Source organism: Tachysurus vachellii, chromosome 16, assembly GCF_030014155.1.
Source record: "Tachysurus vachellii isolate PV-2020 chromosome 16, HZAU_Pvac_v1, whole genome shotgun sequence".
Taxonomy (NCBI): Eukaryota; Metazoa; Chordata; class Actinopteri; order Siluriformes; family Bagridae; genus Tachysurus; species Tachysurus vachellii.
In genome coordinates this window covers 6,338,443-6,365,526 of record NC_083475.1, presented here as the reverse complement: position 1 = coordinate 6,365,526, position 27,084 = coordinate 6,338,443, and the positions used below count along the sequence as shown (strand labels likewise).

At 37.5% G+C, this 27,084-nt stretch overlaps 1 protein-coding gene across 1 annotated transcript in view; it reads right to left on the bottom strand.

Moving 5' to 3' along the window:
• Positions 1-6,377: 6,377 nt before the first annotated feature.
• The window catches only part of LOC132859117 (calcium-activated potassium channel subunit beta-4-like), a 39,086-nt gene continuing 18,379 nt past the window's right edge, over positions 6,378-27,084 (bottom strand). Inside the window, exons 2-3 of the mRNA XM_060889714.1 lie at positions 13,699-13,826; positions 6,378-7,171 (exon numbers count right to left, since the gene is read on the bottom strand). Coding sequence (XP_060745697.1) covers positions 7,003-7,171; positions 13,699-13,826 — 297 coding nt within the window. The 3' untranslated portion in view covers positions 6,378-7,002. The remainder of the gene's footprint in view (positions 7,172-13,698; positions 13,827-27,084) is intronic.

Here is a 27,084-nt window from a genome sequence, read left to right as displayed (position 1 = left end):
AACGAACGTGAGAAACCGAGCATGATGACAAAGCAGATCCATTTTTGTAAACAAACAAACAAAAAAAACAAAACAGAAACTGATCTTTAGTTATATAAGACATCGCTGCCTCTAAATTCATGGCGCCGACTTGTATTTATCTGGAAAGTGTTTGAAAACGTACATTCATCAGTGCTTTTTGTTAAGGTGCTGCCTTTTAGCAGTTGACCAGTTACCTACTTAACTAAAGGTATTATTTAAAATGTACAAATTCTGAGAGTCAAAATAGATAAAACATTCAACATGGGCATTATAAGAATTACACAGCGTAGAAAAACGCAAAAGATAAAAACAATATCAGACATAATCAGACTCTCAAACATAAGCCTATCTGAAATCTGTCTGACTTAAAAGCTGCAAATTGTGGATGACGTTCTGTAAAATCATTGGCAAAATGATTTTCTTTAAATACTACATTTTTATAAAATTCTTTTCTCAGCCGTAACTGAACATGAAGAAAAATGTAGAGATTCACTGAGATGACATTATACACAGTCCCAGCAGTGTAACAACCTGGAAGTTTAATGGACCTCTCGGGAATATCTTACTCAGTAATATATATGTTGGGTATTTTCTAGAAGGAATTTGAAACACAAATGTAATGAAACATGAATGAAATAAAACACTGATGTGTTGGTCGTTTAAGAGTCTTCAGAGTCTTCTGTTATAGCTCTCTCTCAGCTTTGAACAGCTGGATGCTCATTCTTCTTGGGGGATAGATCGCATAGAGAACACTGGTGAAAACCAATTTTCAAGTCTTGCTACAGATTTTTAATCAGATTGAGGTCTGGGGTTTGACTTGCATCAGTGTCAAGTTTCTTCCAAACAGGAATAGGTTTTCTTCTCGGATTATCCTGTACTGCCGTCCATCCATCCACCTCGAACTCGATCTTGACCAGTTTCCTAATCTCAGCTTGGGGCAATCATTCACACGACATCATGCTACCACCACCACCAGGCTTCAACGTGTGGATAATGTTCTCTGAGTGGTGAGTGGAGTGAGAGTCTTGGGTTTCCAAATGTAGTGTGTTGTGCCAAGGCAAGCAAGTTAAAGCTTACTTTCCAGCTCAGGATTTCATATGGCTTTTTTTTCCTCCAATAAAAGCATGCTGTTTTTTTCTCGCTCTTTGAGAAAAAAACCCAGGGTTGTGAATTATCACAGTCATTGTTGTAGTCATGGTTATGACAGCCATGAAAAGACACCGAAATTGTCTCAAGCATGTCACGTGTCCCCTCATATGTCCACATGATCACACACACCTCAATGCTGTGATTTTGCATACATCGCTGTACAATACTGTCAAAGCTCCTGTTCCAGCAAATTCCAATTGAAATCAATGCCTTCCTATCAATCTTTACCTCAGCTTTACCTCAATTCAAATCAATGCCTTCCTATCAATCTTTACCTCAGCTTTACCTCAATTCAAATCAATGCCTTCTTATCAATCTTTACCTCAGCTTTACCTCAATTCAAATCAAGGCCTTCTTATCAATCTTTACTTCAGCTTTACCTCAATTCGGATCAATGCCTTCCTATCAATCTTTCCTTCAGCTTTACCTCAATTCAAATCAATGCCTTCCTATCAATCTTTACCTCAGCTTTACCTCAATGCAAATCAATGCCTTCCTATCAGTCTTTACCTCAGCTTTACCTCAATTCAAATCAATGCCTTCTTATCGATCTTTACCTCAGCTTTACCTCAATTTAATCAATGCCTTCTTATCAATCTTTACTTCAGCTTTACCTCAATTCGGATCAATGCCTTCCTATCAATCTTTCCTTCAGCTTTACCTCAATTCAAATCAATGCCTTCCTATCAATCTTTACCTCAGCTTTACCTCAATTCAAATCAATGCCTTCCTATCAGTCTTTACCTCAGCTTTACCTCAATTCAAATCAATGCCTTCTTATCGATCTTTACCTCAGCTTTACCTCAATTCAAATCAATGCCTACTTATCAATCTTTACTTCAGCTTTACCTCAATTCGGATCAATGCCTTCCTATCAATCTTTACCTCAGCTTTACCTCAATTCAAATCAATGCCTTCCTATCAATCTTTACCTCAGCTTTACCTCAATTCAAATCAATGCCTTCCTATCAATCTTTACCTCAGCTTTACCTCAATTCAAATCGATGCCTTCTTATCAATCTTTACCTCAGCTTTACCTCAATTCAAATCAAGGCCTTCTTATCAATCTTTACTTCAGCTTTACCTCAATTCGGATCAATGCCTTCCTATCAATCTTTCCCTCAGCTTTACCTCAATTCAAATCAATGCCTTCCTATCAATCTTTACCTCAGCTTTACCTCAATTCAAATCAATGCCTTCCTATCAGTCTTTACCTCAGCTTTACCTCAATTCAAAGCAATGCCTTCTTATCGATCTTTACCTCAGCTTTACCTCAATTTAAATCAATGCCTTCTTATCAATCTTTACTTCAGCTTTACCTCAATTCGGATCAATGCCTTCCTATCAATCTTTACCTCAGCTTTACCTCAATTCAAATCAATGCCTTCTTATCAATCTTTACTTCAGCTTTACCTCAATTCGGATCAATGCCTTCCTATCAATCTTTACCTCAGCTTTACCTCAATTCAAATCAAGGCCTTCCTATCAATCTTTACTTCAGCTTTACCTCAATTCGGATCAATGCCTTCCTATCAATATTTACCTCAGCTTTACCTCAATTCAAATCAATGCCTTCCTATCAATCTTTACCTCAGCTTTACCTCAATTCAAATCAATGCCTTCTTATCAATCTTTACTTCAGCTTTACCTCAATTCGGATCAATGCCTTCCTATCAATCTTTACCTCAGCTTTACCTCAATTCTAATCAATGCCTTCTTATCAATCTTTACCTCAGCTTTACCTCAATTCAAATCAATGCCTTCTTATCAATATTTACTTCAGCTTTACCTCAATTCGGATCAATGCCTTCCTATCAATCTTTACCTCAGCTTTACCTCAATTCAAATCAATGCCTTCCTATCAATCTTTACCTCAGCTTTACCTTAAACCACTGACACTAGGGACTCCTTCCATCAATGCTTAATACTTTTTCTATTTTTTTAATTGTTAAATAAAAACACTTTGGTTTAGTCTTAAACATTGCAACAAAACGAATCGGGTTCTTCTTAAATTACAGATTTTCAGATTTTAACAAGCACTTTGATTTTTTATTTTAACAAGCACTTTGAAGCATGTGATTTGTCTTGTATCTGGGATCCATATACTGTCCAAGCTGCATGTTGTTAAAAAAATATGTAGTTTGTTTTGGTGTGTTCTTTAACAAACTCCATCCTTAATTTGTATGGGGTTTATTTGTACATAATTTTAATATTATTTTTTGTTTTATATAGATTCGTGACATAATCCCAATTAAGTCCACTTCAGTTCCAGGTTATAACATTACAAAGTGGAAAAATGAAAGAAAGAAAGAAAGAAAGAAAGAAAGAAAGAAAGAAAGAAAGAAAGAAAGAAAGAAAGAAAGAAAGAAAGGGTGGGAACAAAACCATATTATAATAATAATAGTAATAATAATAATTAATGAGAATAAATAGTCTGCTGTTTAAAGAAAAAAATCAACGATCAATCCTGAAATGTTTAAATCTTCGTATCCACAGTGATTCATCAGAGCTTACAATTTTATTTGATTTACTAAAGAAAAACATGTGATAAAATACATTTTTATCCATTTATAGTCACATTTATACTGGTTTGTCCTTCATCAGTTACTAAGAACAAAAGTCGGTTAGACTTAAGTGACTTCTCTGTGAGTGTCTATATGTTCGTAGAGCTATTGTACGTTGTAAACTAAAAGTTTTCAAGGGAACACATTAGTACAAAGCTGTAATTTGCCTTACATCGCTGTACAATACTGACAACGCTTCAAATCAACACCTTTATATCAATGTGAATAAAGAATTCAACAGTGTTAATTAATATATACAATAAAAAAATCATTGCTTTCAATGATTTTAACAAATCATTGTTAAGAGTTCGATAAAAAAAAAAAAGAAAGAAAGAAAGAAAATAATAATAAAAAATACCAATACCTTGAGGGCTTTAATAAAATTAAAATATTGCTCATAGGTTTTTAATTTTCAGAAGACTAGCTAAAAAGCGAGGTAATAAAGTCACTCGATTAATATCACTCAAACACCAACATCCAACATATGAATATTTATTAATATAAATATTTATTTAATATCATTCATCTAGCTAGGACAATTACTGTATTTGTCATTTATAGGTTGCATCCTATATATATATATATAGGTTGCTTGTCTGGTCTAACCAAATATACAGTATTGCCAAATAATAGTTTTAAGAAATCTCTGTAACCTCATACTGACACTCTAATGTTCATCAGATATTAAGACTGTAAATTCATAAATACATGAAATAAATATTTGTCCATGCTGCAGAAAATAGGATTTTATCAAATGAATATACTTGAAATACAGTCAAATTAATTTAGTATTTCCTATTATAAGATTATGTTTTTAAGTTAAAATATAAGATTTTTAAACCTATTTTATAACATTTGGATTCATTTAAATTTAAGTCTGTTTTTTTTTCTTAATTTTGTTTATTTTAAGTATTTATTTCTACAATGAAGCAGAAACAAACAAATTTGTTTTTTTATCTAAAAATAGGTGTAAAATCCTATATTTGAATTATTCTAAACTTATGAAATACTAGATACTTTTAAGTATTACACATAAGTATTTTCACTTGAGAAAATGCAGCAACAGATGGGTTTTTTTCCAAGTCTAAAGCTTTCTGGATGATGTCACTAGGTGTCTGAAATCACTTAATATTCAGTCACTTATTCACTGTTCACTACATACAGCACACTGTTTTATGGAGCCTTGTATCTGTCAGAATTAAGGGAGAAACCGAATTCAGGAAACACTACTAAAAAAACATCATTGGAGAAAAGTGAGATCTCTCAAACAAAACTATAAGTGATTGCATGAGAACAGGATACATAAACGTGGATCCATCTTAATAAGACATGACCATTGTGTTGTGCCTCCAAAGTCAATTGTGAACAATATATACAGTGTTTGATGGTAATCACCAGATTACAGTAGAATGATTTATTTCCATCAATCCATGTGTATCATCACCTAGTTAGAAACCATCATCATCATCATACAACCATCTTGTATATTACACTCTATTTTACACAAACGTGTTGTTTTTGTTGAATATATGAAGGTAAAATGAACAAGATTAAAATGAACTGATTAAAAATATGCTACGTTTCTGCTAAAACAGTAGAGTGACAATAGATATAAAATTTACACACTCCGGTTTTGGGCCACAACACAATCATAAAGCCTTATTTTGTTCCCACAATTTAATTATCTTATTATCTTGTTCCCAGGAAATAAAAAGCATTTGAATTAAGCATCTTGATCCCACAATTTAGTGATTCCCCCCACAATCCCCCCCACAATTTAAGTATCTTGTTAACATGATATAATTATCTTGTTCACCTGCTGAAATTATCTTGTTCACATGATGTAACTATCTCATCCCCATTTGATAAATATCTTGATAATGATGCCATTATTCTTTTTTTCATGAATTAATTATCTTGTTCCCAAGACATAACTATATTGTTCCCACTATGTAATTATCTTGGTTCCGTTTCATAATGATCTTATTCCCAGGATTTATGTGTCTTGTTCGCACAAAATAACCATCTTGCTCCCACAACATAATTATCCTGTTTCCACAATGTAATTATTTTGGTCTTATGACTTAATTATGTTTTTTAGACCATTTAATTTTTCCAGGATGTAATTATCTTGTTCCCACAACTTAATTATCCATGTTCTTGTTATTTTATATGAAGCAGAGATTTCACTAGTAGCACTGTGTATACTCCACTATTGATAAGTACATTTTGAGCTGAAAGAAATTCATTAAACAATTTGCGTACAATGAAGCCACAATAAAGTGTTTTTAACTTTAAAATATAATTTGTCTGTTTATTATTCTTATTTTCTGCTGGAAATTATTATGACCAAATGTGATCAAATCTGCATATGGAGAACTTTCCCTGCATAAATATGAACGTCTCTTTAGGACTAAATTTAACGGTTATTGGTCACAAACTCAGGACATTGAGGTTTGAGTGACATTAATATAAAGTCACAATACCTTACATTTAGTGGGCAAAAGGCAAAATTCAATAAAACCAGCAACAAGATATTGTATAAAATAAAACAGTGTATACTACACTCGTTTATATAGTTTTTATATAATTATAAATATATATATATATATATATATAGTATAAGCTATGAGACAAGGAAAAGTTGAAATAAAGGAATGTTCATGGCATATTTGCCAATGTATGAGACATGGAAGAGGTAGAAAAATGTGCCCAAATACAAAGCTACTCAATAGACAATGTTTTATTTCTTGCTACATTAGCAAATGCTACTTAAAGTGTCAGACCATGCTACTGGTAGCTTAGCCTGTCCTGTAGGAACTAAAACAGGCACAGAGCACACCGATGGAAGCGATATGAAGGGACAAGCACTGAAGTGGAATGAAAAGAGGTCATCGTTACACTAGTGCAACTGAGGAAGAACAACAAAGTTGCTTTGCTTTGCCTAATATTTGTCTATATGGCTTTAATAGACATAACCACAAATACCACTTAAGAACAGCGTTTTAATTTTGATGAATCAGCCCCACAAACCTCTGACAAACAAAAACCAACAAGCATTGCATGGGTACTTTTACTCCTATGATAAATGATAGATTGTCCTCAGCTAGGCCTAAGTTATCTGGACTTACCAGAGCGGTGACACCAGAACGGCCCACACTTCCCAGGCTTTTAGCCCCAAGATAAAATGTATCAGGTTTCAGCTTTGCAAGCGGTGAGAAGGTGCACCTCCGAAGCCAAACGTATGTCTGTCAGTCCACAATGGTGTTTAGGAGAACTTGCGTTTTTGAATGGCCTCAGCTCGCACGGCCAAACTGCGAGCACAAACAGTGAGGAGTACAATGAGCGTCCCGACCAGCAGACTCAGCATCGGCCACAGTACACAGTGCAACAGCACGCTGGCATCATGGGAACGTTGCCAAAGCACATCATCTGGCCTGTAGGGGAAGACACAGAGGGCAGCTCCTTAGTTAATGGGCCACAACAAGTAAACATAGTTAACAGAGTTAGCAGAGTGACTCCAAACAGAAGAATTGTTTATCATTACATGCTTTGGAGTCCATGAATCTTTATAGAGTGCTGTGTTTCAGAGCATTACATATCACATGTAAACATATTCTATGAAGTGAAAATGCCTATAAAATACTGTGATTGAAAATATCACAAATCTAATCAATAATTGAAGGAGCTAGCCTTTTCGCGTAAAACTTCAGTAGCCTGTTGTCGATTTATAAGCGATTCGGCTGGTAGGATTTTCAAAGAATGTTCAAGAACTCTCTGCCGTTACTCTCAGACAGCCTTGATAATGTTTTTACCTGAAAATTACTTTGCCTTTATATATATATATATATATATATATATATATATGTATATATATATATATATATATATATATATATATATATATATTTATTTATTTATTTTTATTATTTTTTTATTTATTCTTTAGTGACAGACAAAAATGTTCTGAACAAAACTGAACAAAAGAAATTCACAGCACTGCAGCACTGTACATAAAATATAACAGGAATCAGCTACAAAAACATTCAAGGCTAATCTCAGGATCACGCTAGGCTTCAAAGATGCTAATCTGGTCTGATCTGCCTCTTTGAATAGGGCTGATTACTTCAGAAAAATCTGAATACTACACATAAAAAAAGAAGCAGTTTGCTGCTTGAGTGTAAACAATACAATCTGATGAAGGCTCATGTGTTCAGCCGCAGTACGTTCTGTAGCTTGAGGTTAGAATCCTAACAGCACCAGGGAGCGGTTTAGGCAAATTTACTTTCTTGATTGCTAAAGCCAATCAGAAACTCATGAATAATTCTTTTCTGTGTGATTGACATCAGACCGGAAACTGGAAACCATGGACAAAGTGGAAGATCTGATTGTAACACAGGACGGGGAGTAAGAGCAAAGTAAAAACTTTTTTGCTTCAGCATGGATATTGTGAAAGATACATGTTTGCATCAAGGAACAAATTAAAGAGTTTTTTTTAAGTCTTTAGATAAGCACACTGCCTCCACCTTGTGTGTGTGGAGTTTGCATGTTCTCCCTGTGCCTCGGGGGTTTCCTCCGGGTACTCCGGTTTCCTCCTCCGGTCCAAAGACATGCATGGTAGGTTGATTGGCATCTCTGGAAAATTGTCCCTAGTGTGTGATTGTGTGAGTGAATGAGAGTGTGTGTGTGTGTGCCCTGCGATGGGTTGGCACTCCGTCCAGGGTGTATCCTGCCTTGATGCCCGATGACGCCTGAGATAGGCACAGGCTCCCCGTGACCCGAGGTAGTTCGGATAAGCGGTAGAAGATGAATGAATGAATGAATATTGCACATGAGCATGAAAATATTAAATTTGGATGTGACTGAATATCAAACTTCAGTCACTGAAATATGAACTTTATCAAAGTCGCATCTAAATCCCGAGACGTCTTTTTATTTCTTTTGAAGCTCTAACTGTGCTTATGTTAAATGCAGTCAGAAATGCCTTAATAAGGATATTAAAAAGAAAGTAGGACACGGCTACAATGCTGAAGAAAGTTTTGTAGCAGCACTCATGAGAGATGATACATTTATCTAGGACATCACTTGGACACACTGGCCATACAGTTTGTAAATAAAGATTTGTTTTCATGGCTTTCTATCACACATTCACTGATCAAATAAATGAATGAAAAGCTCAACTACTTTGAGATGTTTTATTAGTTATTATGCGAGATTAATCTTCTCACCTAAGGATATTGACAAAGCAACGAGAATCTTTTTCTACAGGTCAAAGAATCAAATTACAACCTGAATGACCAAATAATACGAGAGGTGTGACTGTAAAAAGCGAATGCTATTTCAGCAAAGGTCTTAATATCTTGCTGAAGCAACTGAGAGACTGGTTTATTCCACCAGGGAATATGGAACATATTCGATCATTTGTTGTCAACAAACTGCAATCTATGGTTTCACATGCTGCTTTGCCCAGGAGGTCTGTGGTGTTGATAAGTAGCATTTATGATGCTGGAGAGTAGCTCATTCTATACAGGGAAGCCCAGTGGGCAATAAGGAGCCATAAAGGTGCCAGACACAGTAATAAAACACACCTGATGTCTCAGTCGAGAACAAGTCCATATCAGTCCACTGACTAAAATCACAGAATTTTTCATAGTTCAAAATAGAGTTTAGTGAAACAAAACATAGGCTACTAATGAAACGATAAACATTTTGTGACCACTGGTGCATTGCTGCAGAGTTGTGCAAATAAAGTACAGTATACTTAAAAATGTTTTCTAGTTCTTTATGTATTTTTTCACAATGACTTTGAATGGTAACCTGGAGTGGACTTTGAATGGTAACCTGGAGTGAGGTTGAAATTGACTACAAACTTCTCCAGCAAGGTCTCTCAAATGTGGATAAATAATTGTGGGTCCCATGTCAGAAACCATGCCCTGTAGGGTACCAAAACTTGGAAAAGAGGTTAGAGGAAGTTCAAATTCGTTACTCATCCCGACAAGACAATTCAGTGATTATGCCTGAGAGATGTCTTTTTCTATATGCAACTTAAACTGTTGAATCATTCCAACCTGCTAGCAATGAGAGTATGGAATTCTAGTGTGTGTTTGGCAACTATTTGCACTTCCTTTTGTGTAAGGAAGATGCCCTTTGAGCCCTGTTATTGAAGTAGTTTGGTTTGACGAGTAAGTTACTCTGTAGTGGCTCTGAGAGTAGGGAGCTGCTAAGTAGTTTTGCCTGAACCACCACAGCCTCACTGAATACAGCCTCACTGAAGAATCCAGCACCTGCTGTCTCAATGTGATCAGCAGAGAATAAAAATCGCTGAAAGATTTTCTTTTTTTTATAAACGCCTGAAGAAAACAACACAAAAAAGTAAGTATAAGCATCATTTGATCAGTTCAGCCCACTTATGTCTATAATCCATCTTCTTAAAGAGTCATTATAAAAAAGAAGGAAGTCTTGGGAAAATATTCTTACCTGATCCTCTTGGAAATAACATGATGGGGCTTGATATTGATGAGTTTACGGAGTTCTCACTCTCTCACTCATCTTCTACCGCTTATCCGAACTACCTCGGGTCACGGGGAGCCTGTGCCTATCTCAGGCGTCATTGGGCATCAAGGCAGGATACACCCTAGACGGAGTGCCAACCCATCACAGGGCACACACACACACACACTATCATTCACTCACACAATCACACACTACGGACAATTTTCCAGAGATGCCAATCAACCTACCATGCATGTCTTTGGACCGGGGGAGGAAACCGGAGTACCCGGAGGAAACCCCCGAGGCACGGGGAGAACATGCAGACTCCACACACACAAGGCGGAGGCGGGAATCGAACCCCCAACCCTGGAGGTGTGAGGCGAACGTGCTAACCACTAAGCCACCGTGCCCCCCAGTTTACGGAGTTAACAATGAGAATTTAGGTTTTAACCCCTAACGCACTGCCATCAGGACTTACTGGGGAAGATTTTCTAGCTCAGTAGTTAAGATGTTGGTTACTGCTTTGAAGGTTGTGAGTTCAACTCCCAGGGCCAGCAAGCTGCCACCAATGGACCCCTGAGCAAGGCCCCTAACCCTCAGATGCTCAGCTGGATAAATTAAATAAATGTAAGTTGCACTGGATAAGGGCGTTTGCCAAATGCTGTAAATGTAAAATGGCCCAATGTAGTCATTGCTGAACGAGCACTGTATTTGGCTGTGAAGCAGAATGCACTTTTCATTTGGCTGTGCTGGTTTCTAGATTCAACCTCAAACATCAACCCCAAAGATTTAGCAAATTTGATTTAAATGTGTCCAGCAATGTAGACTAAGCCAGCTGTACTTCATGCATAAACCAGACTGACAGAGAGCTCGATGCCATGCAAAAGAGCGTATTCTTTTCTGTGGGCTGCCGTCCATAGGAGGCACTGCCAGATGCAAACTGAAGGTCAATCCAAATTTGTTCCACAAGGACACTGGAATTAATATTGAACATTATAATTCAGCCAAATTTAACTTTCAATATGCGAAAACCTCCCAGGTTTGGCCTTAGACATAGCATCATCTGTGTAGCACAATAATGCGGGCTCTGATGAAGGGCACAGCAGATTATAGCTGGAGGAGAGCAGGGGTATGGCATGGATACAGACACAGATTTGGTGAGTTATGTTTTATGTGGTTTGTTCTAATTACAATAACAAGGACAGGAGCCTAAATAGCCTAAATCTTAGCCATGGTTTGCTCTAAGTGGCATATTGCTGAGACATTTCTGTCATACATAGAGTAGTATATTATGTTTTTTTTTCAATGAAGACTCAAAAAAGACCAAAAACATGACAAAAATGTTATGCTATTTTTTTTACTATTATGAAAATAAATTTGTTCGTGGCATGAAGGTACCAGTGGGAGTGTGGCTGAGTTTCAGCTGTGGGGGTTTTAGGACCCAAGCAGGTAATGAAGGAGTGTTTACACCACCGAACTGTTAATGACAGCATACTTATTTCCCATGTTTTCTCAATAGGCTGCCAAGGACCAGAGAGAGAGGGAGAGAAGTCCTATAAAACAGAGTACTGTAATATGAGCAAGAGAAAAAGACCTTTTATTTTTGTGCCAGTGAAATGTAGCTGTTAAGCCTTTCATTTAAGGGAATTAAAATAAAGGAAAAGACCTTTCAACACCTGGCACGTCTCCTCTTTTCATTCCAGTCAGAGGGATTTTATAATGGATTTGGATGTACTGTATTTTAAACACAAGCTGATATGTGACTAAAAGATGCTGCTTAAAAGCTTCCAGTGTAAACTGGCCTTTAGTAGCCACAAATGAGTTCTGTTCTTATTCCTTCCTCACAAAAAAAGAAAAAATTCTGTGCTATTCAGAAAAACAGAACATCCACAAAACTGGTGGTGTATCAAGCAGTTAGTTGGTGGTATATCAAAAGCACGTGGATTTTTGTACTTGAAATGTTGAACTCGGTATTTGTCATGAAAATAGTAAATGTGCACAAACCACAGGAAAAAAGATGTCTCACAACCAGAAGCAACACATCTTTAACCTGCAAATTAGTCTGATAGCATCATGCACAAAGATTCTTAGTCATCTGAAGAACAATTACTCTTCTGTTTAGCCTTACTGTATGTATCACAGTTATGCATGAGCATCAGCACGTGGACTTTCTACCACAATAGACTGCTGCGGAGATGACAAATGTTTGTGGTCCAACTCGGTTCTGATTCTACAAAAAAGCTAGTGTGATTTCTCCTTTGGCTTATAGATTGTTTCAGAAAATAAGCTCTGTGAGAACAAATGTTTATGATCCTTATGTTTTGCTCATAAAGATAATTTTCCCAAATGAACACATTTTTTTTGTACAGATTTTGAAGCCTAAATAAGAAATCAAGAGTTAGCTAATGCTTTAATAATACGTAATATTTAATCATTTATTTAAAAAAATTTGTGTTAAACAAAAAACCTCATTTCAGGCATTTTCTTCAAAAATGCTGACTCATTTCTGGTTTAGGACTCATGTCTGCAGCACTACATTCGTACTCTATACACTACACCTATACATTCCTATACATCTATATGTAGAAATCTGGCATGAAGTCTGGATTGTGTGCTATTTCACCACAGGTCACATTCATACATGATAACGCAGTGTCTATATGTAACATAATGAATCTCTCATTTATGACAGCAATCAGTGGCGGTTCTAGGATTTTTCTATAACAGGGGCCATTAAGGGGCCACATGTTACATTCAGGGGCCAAGTACAGGGTACATTCAAGCACACAAAATAATTTATTCAGTACGGTGCAAATACATTTCGGCAGTCGTTCTTTTTTCAAACGCTCGAGTGCCGCCAATTGTTTGGGGGCGGAATTGCATCTGTGATCGTTGTGAAAAATTCTCCGGTTGCTCTTCTCGTCGACGATTGATGGAACGGGGGCCAATCAGATTTCAGCAGGGGCCAGGGCCCCTGTGGCCCCGCCTCTAGAACCGCCCCTGGCAGCAATGAATGAATGATAAGGAAGAAGTGTTCAAGAGCAAATGCTGCATGAACTGATTAAAAGTTAGGAATGTGTGAGACATTTATTTTGACATTTTACAGTACAGACACCAAAGACAAAAAAAAACCAAGCCCTTACATTTTGTTCATGAAACTGATACCCTGATGTATACAGAACACTGTTAAAACTAGATATTTTGCAATATTACTGACAGTTTTGGTGCACACGTAGTATAAAACAGCTGATATACGGTAAGTAAGAGTTTGAGTCATTAACTACATTTCTGTCAGAGTTCATTCGAGCTCTTTAGTTCTTAGACTCAGCAAGCATGAGTATAATGGCCTACTTCTGTTATTATCTAAACCGTTTTTGTTTTTGGTACAATTTATGACACAGCGCTACCGTGCTGTAACTTTGCAATTTGTCTCGAGTCACAGTAAGAGAAGTGTGTGAAGAGAATGCGGTACCTCCGCTGAGGATTGAAGAAGCAGGTGAAAGACTGGTTACTCCCCTCTTCACTCCAGTAGTGTTGTAACCTTAGGATGTCTTCTCGCATCTTCTGATTATCTCGCTCACATTTGGGAACATAAGAACACTAGAGAGAAAAAAAAAAACATGATAGCGAATGTAGCTTTATCTTTTCAGTTCTTAATAAAATGACATGTTCTGTAAGGAAAATACTGTAGCATAAACAACAGTATTTAATACTCATTTGCTTTTAAAGGTAGATTTATTTGTTTTGTGTCACGTCTTCCCAATGAGCTTCATAGACAATAACCAAATGCAAGACCCTTTACATAACATAAGCCGAGACAAATAACATGCAGAAATGAAGTGTGACATGCAACAATGACAAACAAAAACTAGATTTGTAAAGTTCGTCACGACAAACTTTGATGTTGGCTTTGATGGTGCAGGTATTCGCAATGGATGGTGCTTTTTGGAGGCAAGTGGACATAAGGGTTAGTGTTGCTTTTGGAGGCAAGTGGACAAAAAGCTAGGTTGCCAAAACATTTGGAGGTAAGCGGAGACAAGCATGTGACATCATCCAAATACTCCTTAGGGAGTTCCCCTCATTGGGCTGATTGTTTTGATATGTCACATGCCCATGTTGTGCAATTTTTTTATTTTGCATATTTTGGGGGCGGGGCTGCGGCACAACCGAAGGGACAGTCGGTACACCAATTTAAAACTTTGTTCAGAGTATCACCCTAAAGGAGCTGGCCGAGTTTGGTGTAGATAGTTCCAAAGTTTGCCGAGTTATAAACCCCCAAAGTTTATAATGGGAGTCTATGGAAAAAAAAGGCCATTTGAGACCCGGTACCAGAAGTACCGGTACTCAGATAGCAACAAACTTCAGACCAGGGTCTATAACATGTCCGAATTTGGTGCATGTGGCTCGAAAGCCCTAGGAGGAGTTACTCTTAATAAATTTTTGTCTAAGCTTAAATAGGAAAACAGAATGTTGGCTTCTACAAAGCTACATAACTATACAACAAGGCAGGTATAAACATAGGAACAATTAGGGATAACAAGACGTAGATGGGAAAACACATGACCTTGAGTGAGCTAAAATACCTGCCAGCACATCCTCTAGTAGTCTGGCAGAGAATAATCCCAAACGTTCCTGACATTTTGTGAGAGGAAAACACTCATAATCAATAGACTGATGATAAATAAAGACTTTTTTCAGCTTACAGTATTGAATCCAAAGCCACAAAGCCACAGCTCCATACACATCCATGCACAATGAGGCCAACAATTCACTAAAGACATTATGTCAGGTTGAATATTGAGAAAAAAATATAAATGAAAGCAAAACAGTCCAATTCATTTAAGCAATTCAAGTCAGATGTATATTTTTGTCATGTTCTCTGGTGTAAGATTGTAGATTGTGTAAGCAAGGTCTATTTTTAAAAATGCATTTTGCAAATTAAAAATGCACATATGCATATCATTATTTATATTATTTTTTCCTAAGTATACATAAACCAAGATAAATGCATGGGAAAATAATGAAAAAAAAGCATATTGGAATATTGGACGATCATACTCTCCTGGGTCCTTGTGCTGGGAAAAAAAATACAGATATGTGATTGGATTTGCTTCACCAGGGCAACCAGGTTACCATGGAAATCTGAGGATGGGGCAGTGTGTGAGTGAATGCCTCATAACTGGTGCAGGGTGAGGACTGGGTTCACCAAAACCAGCTTTAGCACTCATAATGTCCTAACAGATCTATATATGTAAACATTTGGAACAGTCTATGTATGTAAATCTAGAGTTTTTATTAAAAATACGATTCATATGTGTGTTGTTTCGCACATGTACACATAACGTTGCCACAGTATGTTAGTACTATTTCTATTGTCTATCGAGGACATTGGCTAGAAGAGTGTTCACACATCTCGTCATATGAGCATGTGCTTATTAATCGACCACCTTGGCTTTATCCAAAACATGCCAAATCATTTTAATCTCTCCTCTCTGTAATGTATAAAACAGTACACATAAAAAGAAATTGAATTAATTCTATTAAGTTACCAATAAAACTGGCCTTGTTGTTCCGATACTTTCAGATGGGACAGTATACTGTACATAGGACACTAAACAAATAATGGGATTGTGTTACACTCCTGATATAGAATTTTAAAAAATTGCAAATTAGTTATTAGTACTCATTAATTGTTTCATAAACAGATGACATACAACTTAAAAATCCTCATCAACACTGGGAATTTAGCTCTTTACTACTATCATGACGCAGGTACAAAACGCTTATGAGCTGATGAAACTTCAAATGCTTTATGTTAAATTAGTTAAATTAAGTAACATTACATTTTCATGTTTGCTATCCTTGTGAGAATTGACATAATTAGCTCAGCTAATAAATGCCATGCTACAACAATTTCTAACAGTGAGGTATTTATACAGAAGCCAGGTACAAGTACAAGCCAGGGTTTTCTTTGCTGGAAACATGAAACAAAAAGACAGACAGACAGAACAAAATATTGACGTGACTTAAATACTAGTGTCCTAATTAAAGCTTACAGGTGTACCAGTGTGTCATGATCACGTTTTGGAGAAGGAGCATAACATTTGGCATCACTGTGACACTAAACCTCACCGTAAACTCTGTAACCACAAGGAAACATTTACTGTACATCCTTTTAGTTTTTTACTTTAAAAGCTGCCCGAATGAGCTGTCCAAACAATAATAGCTAGATAGATAGATAGATAGATAGATAGATAGATAGATGGATAGATGGATAGATGGATAGATAGATAGATAGATAGATAGATAGACAAATGGACGGACTGAGGGGCGGACGGAAAGACAGACAGACAGACAGACAGACAGACAGACAGACAGACAGACAGACAGATAGATAGATAGATAGATAGATAGATAGATAGATAGATAGACAGACAAATGTATGGACTGACGGACGGACAGACAGACAGACAGATAGATAGATAGATAGATAGATAGATAGATAGATAGATAGATAGATAGATAGATAGATAGACAAATGGACAGACTGACGGACAGACAGACAAACAGACAGACAGACAGACAGACTGACAAACAGACAGACAGACAGACAGACGGACAGACAGACAGACAGACAGACAGACAGACAGACAGACAGACAGACTGACAAACAGACAGACTGACAAACAGACAGACAGACAGACAGACAGACAGACAGACTGACAAACAGACAGACAGACAGACAGACAGACAGACAGACAGACAGACTGACAAACAAACAGACAGACAGACAGACAGACAGACAGACAGACAGACTGACGGACGGACAGACAGACAGACAGACAGACAGACAGACAGACAGACAGACTGACAGACAGACTGACAAACAGACAGACAGACAGACAGACAGACAGACTGACAAACAGACAGACAGACAGACAGACGGACGGACGGACAGACAGACAGACAAACAGACAAACAGACAGACTGACAGACTGACAGATAGATAGATTTTTTCTAAGTATTTTGTTGTTTTGTTGTGAAAGGCTGGATTTTATTTAGCCACTTGAGTCTGCTGCTCTTCTTCCCCATAGGCTTTCTCAGCAGCCATCAATAAAACTGCACCACTGATACTCTGATGATGGCTATACATTTTTGAATTGTGAAGATGAGCTTCATCACTCAACAAGGATCATCATCTGGGAGCTGTCAATAAAGCCACTGAAGCAATACACATGAAGATTAATGTAGACGGCAGCGTATCACAGGGCTAAAGGTCTTTCTGAATAAAAACAAATAGAAAACAATAGGTACACATGAGTGTGTGCTGCACAAGCCATGGATTTGCATGTACGGTGTATCGTTCGGTTGGCAATGTAAAAAAGCCCAAGATAAGGTGTGGGTTTATGATTTTACTACAATGTCAGTGTGAATTCACAAGATGTACAAAAAGATATCAGCACCGGTCGATACGCAACAGTAACGAAGACGAAGAAATCGATATTCGTTTATATTTAGTATGAAGACATATTGGTCGTGTGTACAAACAAAAACAACACGCAGCCCTTTTTGTATCTTCTGTTATACTTTAGTTTACCACAGAAGAAAGAGTATGTAGGTCTTGAAGGCTCTTGAGACGCCATAAAAGCACACTGAAGTGTAGCTTGTTAGTGCATATTTAAATAAAAAATTACTTTGCTAAGAGTGATTAAAAACCACCCTGTTCACCTGCTAATGTATTTGCCAAACAAAAAACCTTTACCCAAGCTGTTCTGGAAAATATTCTTTTAACATTTAGCATTTCGTTAGCACTGTAACATAAAAAAACATTAATTGTAACTCTGAAACCGCACCTGAGTTGAGGAACACAAAGCACACCAATGTAAAACTTATGCATGTCCAAGTAACTACAGAATCTTTGGCTCCAGGCTCATAAAGCATCTCCCAGCTCTCACTGGATATTTTTTCTATTTACGGAACCTAATGCCGTCATTTCTCTCGGCTCAACCTCCACCTCCTTCAGATGCTCTATCAGTGTGACAGACCCATTTATCCTGGAAGTAGTCAAACCCTTTATCAACCGTCCTATATCATTTTAATATTTATCAAACCTTTCAGTGAGTACGTGGGTGAGAGACGACTCCTATCATCACAGAATAAAGGTGATCAGTTAGAAAAGTGAAATATTGATTTGCTGTGACTCGTCTATCTAAAGGGAAATAAACCAAGCCAACAAAGTGCCTCTCATAGTGCAATACACCCACCGGAGAATCAACCGGAGTGTTGCAAAAGTCCACAAACTGCTTCGCCAGTAACGTCAACACTTACTAAGAAATCTTATCTTATAGGTAATACACACTTGCCTACTTTTTCACCTGTATACCAGAAGACCTGCTGTTTTTTGAGATGTTCTGTCCCAGGGTGTCTCAGTCAGCTCTCCAGCTCTCTAGGTGCATGAGTTGACTCACTGGTAACGACTCACTAAACACCAGGATGCTGATGACTCAATTTTCAGTGATATGATCCTAATTTCCACATCAGAGAGAAAAAAACTCCTTGTTTTATTTCCAGTGCATTTTGGGGTTTTTTTAGGGAGCGAACATTTCTGTGCACTGGAAGGAGGATAGCTTAGGGGCTGAAATAATCACAGCATGGCGCAAAGGTGTATAAGAACTTGACTCTTTGCCTAATAAAGGTTTTTATTTCCACAACATGAGCAAGATTGAAACACAGCCCAAGTCGTATAACCATTAAAATTTGGCTGTTGTCTAAGACAACTGTTGTCTAATCAGATCCTTATACTTGCCAATTTTTCCAACATCCAACAGATAAACTTCAAGAACTGACTGTTAATTTATTTGCTTACTATTTTTATTCACTTATTGGTGTATACACACTAAGATATACTGTATATACTCATTAACAAAGTTCACAATAGACATTTACAATACGTTAAGAATCAGTGAGTTATTAGCTTTGACGGTTGAAATGTATTTAAAGACAATATTAGAAATAAAGACGATAAATGAATGAATGACAGCAAAAGTACTGCAACTGCTCTTATATATATTTTGCTTGTTTCATTAAAACTATGTCATTTAAAGAGCAATGAAACATATATTACAGATTTCTTTTATATTTGTTAAGTGACGTGAGAAGCCTTTCTAAACTGCTCTCTCTTCCCATGGCTGTTCTCCCATTGTTTATTACTAACACCGCTAACACAAAAGCTTGGCTTCTATGGAAACTGTGCAGTGGAAGATGCACTGTGCATGTTCCACTGATGGCTTTAAATTGCATGTAAAATATGAATGTCCTTGTTCCACATAATTCCTTTCTGCACTGCTCCAATGCTTATATCAGCTGAGAATAAAAAAAAAAAAAAAATCACCCAGTTATTGTTTAAGCATTGGAAGAATGCTTTATGATTTTTACAATCTATACGGCTTTCAGAGGCTTCGACACAACTCTAATTCACAAAGGAAACTGAAAGGGTTTCAATATGCAAAATATATTTGTTTATAATAATCAGATGAGACTTCAGGACTCCATGGACTCCAAAATATTAGGGTTAATGTATAGAAACAGTACAAAAGCATTGGCTAGAAATGTTGTAAGCCAGAGTTCAGTATAAAGATCCCAACTACTAAAATGGATCCATCATGACATGTTTTAAGAGGAAAAATCAGCACTGGCTTACAAATGAAGGCAGCTTCAAATCATTTTAAAGTTTAAGAAATGACATGCCAAAATGTAAGACAGAAGCAATCAATATTAATATCGAAAATGTCCACTGATGTAGTTATCATTAAGGCTTTATCTTGAGAGAGAGAGAGAGAGAGAGAGAGAGAGAGAGAGAGAGAGAAAGAGAGAGATATTAAACACTCTTGCTCTTTTTTCTAGTGCCACCTTCCAGCATCATCAGTAATGTAGCGTCACAAAACCGCAATGTCGTTCATTCATTCATCATTTAATTTGCAGATGTCTTTCCGTCTCACCAGTTATTCATGTAAAACAGCTTAATCCCATAGTGTTCATCTGAAAACACAAAGGCTGAAGCCTTTGTTTCATATTTTTTATCACTGATGTGTTTTTTGTTATCACTGACATGTGATTGCTAACTAATCCCCCATTTCAATAGTATGGCTTATTTTGTGCTATGTGCTCCATTTCTATATATATATATATATATATATATATATATATATATATATATATATATATATATATATATATATATATATAATAAAATATATATAAAATATATAATAAAAAATAAATAAAAAAAAATTATTTATAAAAAAATTTATTTATATAATAATAAAAAAAAAAAAAAAAAAAAATATATATATATATATATATATATATATATATATATATATATATATATATATTTTTTTTTTTTTTTTTTTATTATTACATACAGCTGAGTACGGTGACCCATACTCAGAATTCGTTCTCTGCATTTAACCCATCCAAAGTGCACACACACAGTGAACACACACACACTGTGAACACACACCCGGAGCAGTGGGCAGCCATTTATGCTGCGGTGCCCGGGGAGCAGTTGTGAGGGTTCGGTGCCTTGCTCAAGGGCACCTCAGTCGTGGCCGGCCCGAGACTCGAACCCACAACCTTAGGGTTAGGAGTCAGACTCTAACGTATATCGCTGTCTGAAGGACAATTATAATACATACAAATAATATGGTGTTAAAGTATCCACTTTAACAAAATCAAAAGGAGGTATATTTTGGGAACAATGACAGCTGTTTGAAAGGCAGTATGTGTATTTTATCAAACCATATAATTTAGATAATGATGTAGCTTATATTACTGAGAAAGGTACTGTCAGGACTCGGCCCGGACTTTGGCCATGTGCCTTTTGTTTACAATCCGTGTTCACGTGTCTGCCCCGCCCTTGTCTCTTCCTCCCCGCCTCTGCACACCTGTTCCTTATGTGTCAATCATGATTTAGTATTTAGTTGAGCTGCGTTGCCTTGAGCAGCGCGGAATCCTTTGTTTTCCCCTGTTGTCTTCTGTTTTGTCCTGTCGTTGTCGTCTTGTCCTAGTCTCTGTTTCGTGTTTTTTAAGTTATTAAAACCTGTTTTCTTTAATTATCCTGCATTTGGGTCCGTTTTTATCCCCGCGTACTTGACATGTACAGTTTTACCTCCGACTATTGATATACGTATATACTGAGACTCCTTTTAAATATTCAAAATGAACGTCTCTTCACAGAAAGCATCACCTTATGAACAACTAAACAAACTTTAAAAGTCGGTTTCTCTGTCTTTTCAGCCATAAAAGTCCCTGTATATACTTTTGGAGTAGAAACAATGACAGATTACTAGAATTGCATTCGTATAAACCTGTAGTTTGCTCTGGAGCTACTGTTCTGATCAGATTCAAGAAGTCAACAACATGAAGGATTAATAACATACTAGAATTTTTGCTAGAATGACTGAGCTTAAGAATATATGAGTCCAGTACTGTATGTACACACTGAAATTATATAAAAATAAATACATACCTGTTAAACAATAACCTTCCAGCAAGTGGGTTTGTCTCTACAATGCATTCAGAAGGTATTCAGACCCCCTTCACTTTTTTCAATTTTGTTATATTGCAGCTTGATAAAATCGTTTAAATTATTTAGATTTATCATTAAACTAGACTTAATACCACATAATGACAAAGTGAATACAGAGTTCTATAAACATCCATCTGTAATAGTATTCACATCAGGGCTCTGGCTAAGCCACTCTAGGAACATTCACAGAGTTGACCCTAAGCCATTCCTATGTTGTCTTAGCTGTGCGCTTAGAGTCATTGTCATGTTGGAAGGTGAACCTTCGGCCCAGTTTGAGGTCCTGAGCTAAGTAAAACAGGATATTATTAAGTATATAACACTGAAAAACATCCCTACAGCATGATGCTGCCACCACCATGCTTCTCTGTTGGGGTCATATTAGGCATGTGATGAGCTGTGCCATCACTATCAGGTCCGTCAGGTCACCGCTCTTAGTGAGACCCTTCTCCCCAAATGCTCAGGTTTTAAAGAGTGACCAACTCTTGGAAGAGACCAGATTGCAGAGAACTTCTTCCATTTGAGAATAATGGAGGCCACTGTGCTCTTGGGAATCTTCAGTACAGCAGATTTTTTTTTGTAACAGTCTTTGTAACTGCTTTGTAACAGTCCTGTCTCTGAGCTTTGCAGGCAGTTCCTTTGACCTCGTGGCTTGGATTTTGTTCTGACATGCATTTTCAGCTGTGATGGCCTTCTATAGAAAGGTGTGTGCCTTTTCAAGTCAAGGTGTATAAACATCTCAGCAATGATCAAAAAAATGGGAGACACCTGAGTTATTTTCAAGTGTTTTTCTAAAAGTCTAAATACTTATGTAGATGTGATATTTCAGTTTTTTTTTTTCTTTTTAATAAATGTGCAAAACTTTCTACTGTAGAATTCTGTTTTCACTCTCTCATTATGGGGACAGGAACATCACATTGTATAACACTACACAAGCTCCAATATGAGCATCACAGGAAGAGGGGCTATAGTCTAAAGGCACAGGCAGGTTTTTCTCCATTAACTGTCATGGCAGAGGCAAGTAGTGAGAGATACAGTAAGTCTCTTCCAATTAATCACTAGATCTTGGACTTTACTACCAAACACCAACCTTTTTTGGTTAGTAATATTATTGACAATGTTTCAAAAAGTGGGGCACGGTGGCTTAGTGGTTAGCACGTTCGCCTCACACCTCCAGGGTTGGGGGTTCGATTCCCGCCTCCACCTTGTGTGTGTGGAGTTTGCATGTTCTCCCCGTGCCTCGGGGGTTTCCTCCGGGTACTCCGTTTCCTCCCCCGGTCCAAAGACATGCATGGTAGGTTGATTGGCATCTCTGGAAAATTGTCCGTAGTGTGTGATTGTGTGAGTGAATGAGAGTGTGTGTGTGTGCGCCCTGCAATGTGTTGGCGCTCCGTCCAGGGTGTATCCTGCCTTGATGCCCAATGACGCCTGAGATAGGCACAGGCTCCCTGTGACCCGAGTAGAAGATAAGAAGATAAGCGGTAGAAGATGATTGAGTGAGTTTTCCATAGAGTCTTAATGGTTTACCAAAGTTGGAGTGGAACACTCGAGTGTCCTGACTCAACCCCACTGAACACCTTTGGGATTAACTTGAACATTGACTGAACCCCAGACCTCCTCACCCAACATCAGTGTCTAATCTCACTAATGCTCTTGCAGCTTAATGATCACTGATCCACACAGCCACACTCAAACATCTAGACGAATGCTCTTCCCAGAAGAGTGGACGTTGTTATATTTAGTAATAAAGATGTGGGGTCTAACATTGAAATGGGATGTTCATATATGGGCATGATGTTCAGGTGTTAAACCTTTGGCCATACAGAGTTTATTGGATGTCCACCTATTTAGCACCCAGTAAGGTGTTATTGCTCAAAGCCAGAGCCAGACTGTTAACCCCTTAAAGCATCACACTCCTAACATCCAATCTGACTGAGCTTAAGAGAATCTGCTAGGAATATTGAGGAGAGGATTTGCCCAAATCCTTGCTCCATATGTAAATATCACCATCTACAGGCCTGTTTCATGTGAAGAAAACTGTTCTCAATGTCACTAAATAATCTTTTGGCTGCCAACCAACATAAGTACAAGGCCACGTGTTCAGCTGAAACTGAACTCCTTGCAGTTAGTCAAGCTCTGCAGAATGCCAGAGAAAATTCCATGACCTCTGCATTCATCCTTCTCAACTTGTCAGCAGACTTTAATATAATAAATTACCAGACGCTCTTCTTTTGCAAACTGGCACAGACCTGACCGGGCTTTTTTGTACTGTTGAGACTTCTAGTTCCATCAACTGACAGCCAGGCTCTGTTCTTGGTCCAAATTTATTTGACCAGATCCCGTAGCTTTTCTTAGATCAGTGCAACATTATATAGCCAGAAGTATGTAGGCACCTGACCATCCCATCACAGCCATATTTGGTTCTTACACAAATTGTCACAAAACAAAAAATTGTATAGAAGGTATCTGTATGCTCTAACATTAAAATAACATTCACTGGAGCTAAGAGACTCAAACCTGTTCCAACATTACAATGCCTTGATTCAACCCCACTGAACACCTTTGGGATGAACTGGAGTACCAACTGAACCCCAGACCTCCTCACCCACATCAGTGTCTGATCTCACTAATGCTCCTGTAGGTGAATGATCACTAATCCCCACAGACACACTCTAACATCAGTGTCTGATCTCACTAATGCTCCTGTAGCTGAATGATCACTAATCCCCACAGACACACTCCAACATCAGTGTCTGATCTCACTAATGCTCCTGTAGCTGAATGATCACTAATCCCCACAGACACACTCCAACATCAGTGTCTGATCTCACTAATGCTCCTGTAGCTGAATGATCACTAATCCCCACAGACACACTCCAACATCAGTGTCTGATCTCACTAATGCTCCTGTAGCTGAATGATCACTAATCCCCACAGACACACTCCAACATCAGTGTCTGATCTCACTAATGCTCCTGTAGCTTTATGATCACTAATCCCCACAGACACGCTCCAAGCTTCACAAGCCCAATCTTGTTCCATCATGACAATATCCCTTTAGCCAAGCCAGCTACATAAAGACAAGGTTGTGTGCAAGAACACTGTAAACTCAAGGGAAGGTAAACTTTATATAAATGATCATGGTTTGATAATTGGATGGTCAAATGTATCAAGCAGCATATAACTGAGTATGATCTGGCATGAATCTTTATGTAGGTATAATTGGTGCATTATGGCATTGTCTATATAAATGGTAAATATTTGTATCAATCACAGCAATAGAGCAGACAAATTAAAGGGCAGACATAAATAAATATGTCTCCACCATGGCTGATTTCACAGCACCATGCTTAATAATTTCCTACCGGAGGTTTCTCTCAACCTCCACAAAATAAATAAATAAATAAATAAATAAATAAATAAATAAATAAATAAATAAAAAATATCTGTTTGCTTTCTAAAATTACTTGGTGTTCTGCATGTCTCTGTACAGCGCCTGGACTGTTCATCAAGTTGGCACATTTCTCTGTGCTCTGATTCACAGGAGGTTTCTCATATTAAGAGAGGTATGAGTCAGAGACTCCCGTTCCACATCCTAAAGGACTCGCTTAGTGTATAGAGCTCGAAATGTTCACACTCATCAGCGTAGCCAAACCACCTAACAGCATGAGGTGTAGAAAAAAAAAAAAACAGCAGACCTGGAAGAAACCCAGAATCATTTGCTTTATGATATTTAAGAAATTTCTGGTTTGGTTGCTGCCAATCCTGCTGTCTTTCTTTTATTACACATTTGCATTGCATTTGACGCAGCATATTTAGATATCTTCATTGATTGCCTGGATCATATGGTTGTCCTGTGATGAGCTGGTTAGTTCCAGCCATAGGACATTCTCAGCTAATGTCTGTAGCCTTTATTCATCTATTACTACCACTGGTTGCATTTTTTTTACATGCTCCATTGAAGAAACCTTATTTGGAAATCTCTTTTTATTGGTATGCCGATCACAAATCCCCACAGCCATGCTTCAAAATTTAGAGGAAAGCCTTCCCAGAATTCTGGAGTCTATTTTGCCAGCAACCTGGGAACCATCTTCTGGAATAGAAAGCTCAACAAGCACATAAATAGGTAGGCATCCACATGCTTTTGGCCATATAATATATGTTAATAATAAACAACTTTGTTCCTGCTTTGTCCATCAATCCCCATATTTCTCAGAAGCTACAGTACTATTTTTCTGGACTCTGTTTATCAATTTAAATCAATAATTACACTGCAACCCTCAATACAGATCTATACTGGGGTCTGACTTTTTTATTTTCTGCATGCTGCCAGTGGGGGGAAAATGTACCGTATTTTCCAGACTATAAGCCGCAACTTTTTTCCCACGCTTTGAACCTTGCGGCTTAAACAACGGCTAATATATGGATTTAAAAAAAAAAAAAAAAAAACACATTCTGATTGCGTGAGTGAATGAGAGTGTGTGTGTGTGCCCTGTGATGGGGTTGGCACTCCGTCCAGGGTGTATCCTGCCTTGATTCCCAATGACGCCTGAGATAGTACCGGATAAGTGGTAGAAAATGAATGAATGAATAAAAACAAAGAAAGAAAGCGAAGAAAGGCTTACGATAAGGCAAGAAAACTGGAGAGAACTGGAGAGAACTGAAGGAGCGGGAAGTTGGCACATATTCACAGATTGGAGTTTCCCCGAGTCAATAACTCCTGAGCTAAACGCTGTTACTACACAAATAACACCTCTCTTCTATCGTAGTAATGTAGAGACGCAGCTACAACCGTGTTTTGTGGAGTAACAGTGTTTAGCGTTTCTTCGCTTTCTTTCTTTGTTTTTATCCTCCATGTCAATGTTAAAACCGCTTTCTGCTAATGTCACACATGCGCACTGAACTCTCTCTCCGCCGCATATTGACAAAACCCGCCCCTTTCTGCTCATTGGCTACACGTTTGTCTTGATTTTTGTTTTGATATTTAGTTTGTCGTTCCGACTCAGTTTTCTGAAACATTTCTCAAAAATCGGAGACCCTGCCTTTTAATTTGTTTCAATGTACCTGTAGGCACCTGCGGCTTATAGACATGTGCGGCTTATTTATGTTCAAAATAATAATTTCTTTTAAATTCAGTGAGTGCGGCTTATATTCAGGTGAGCTCAATAGTCCGGAAATTACGGTATTAAAAGAATCTCTTTTGATTGGTATGCCGATGACACACAGCTCTATATCCATTTAAAACCCAGTGATCGGTGGTCACTGCAACAT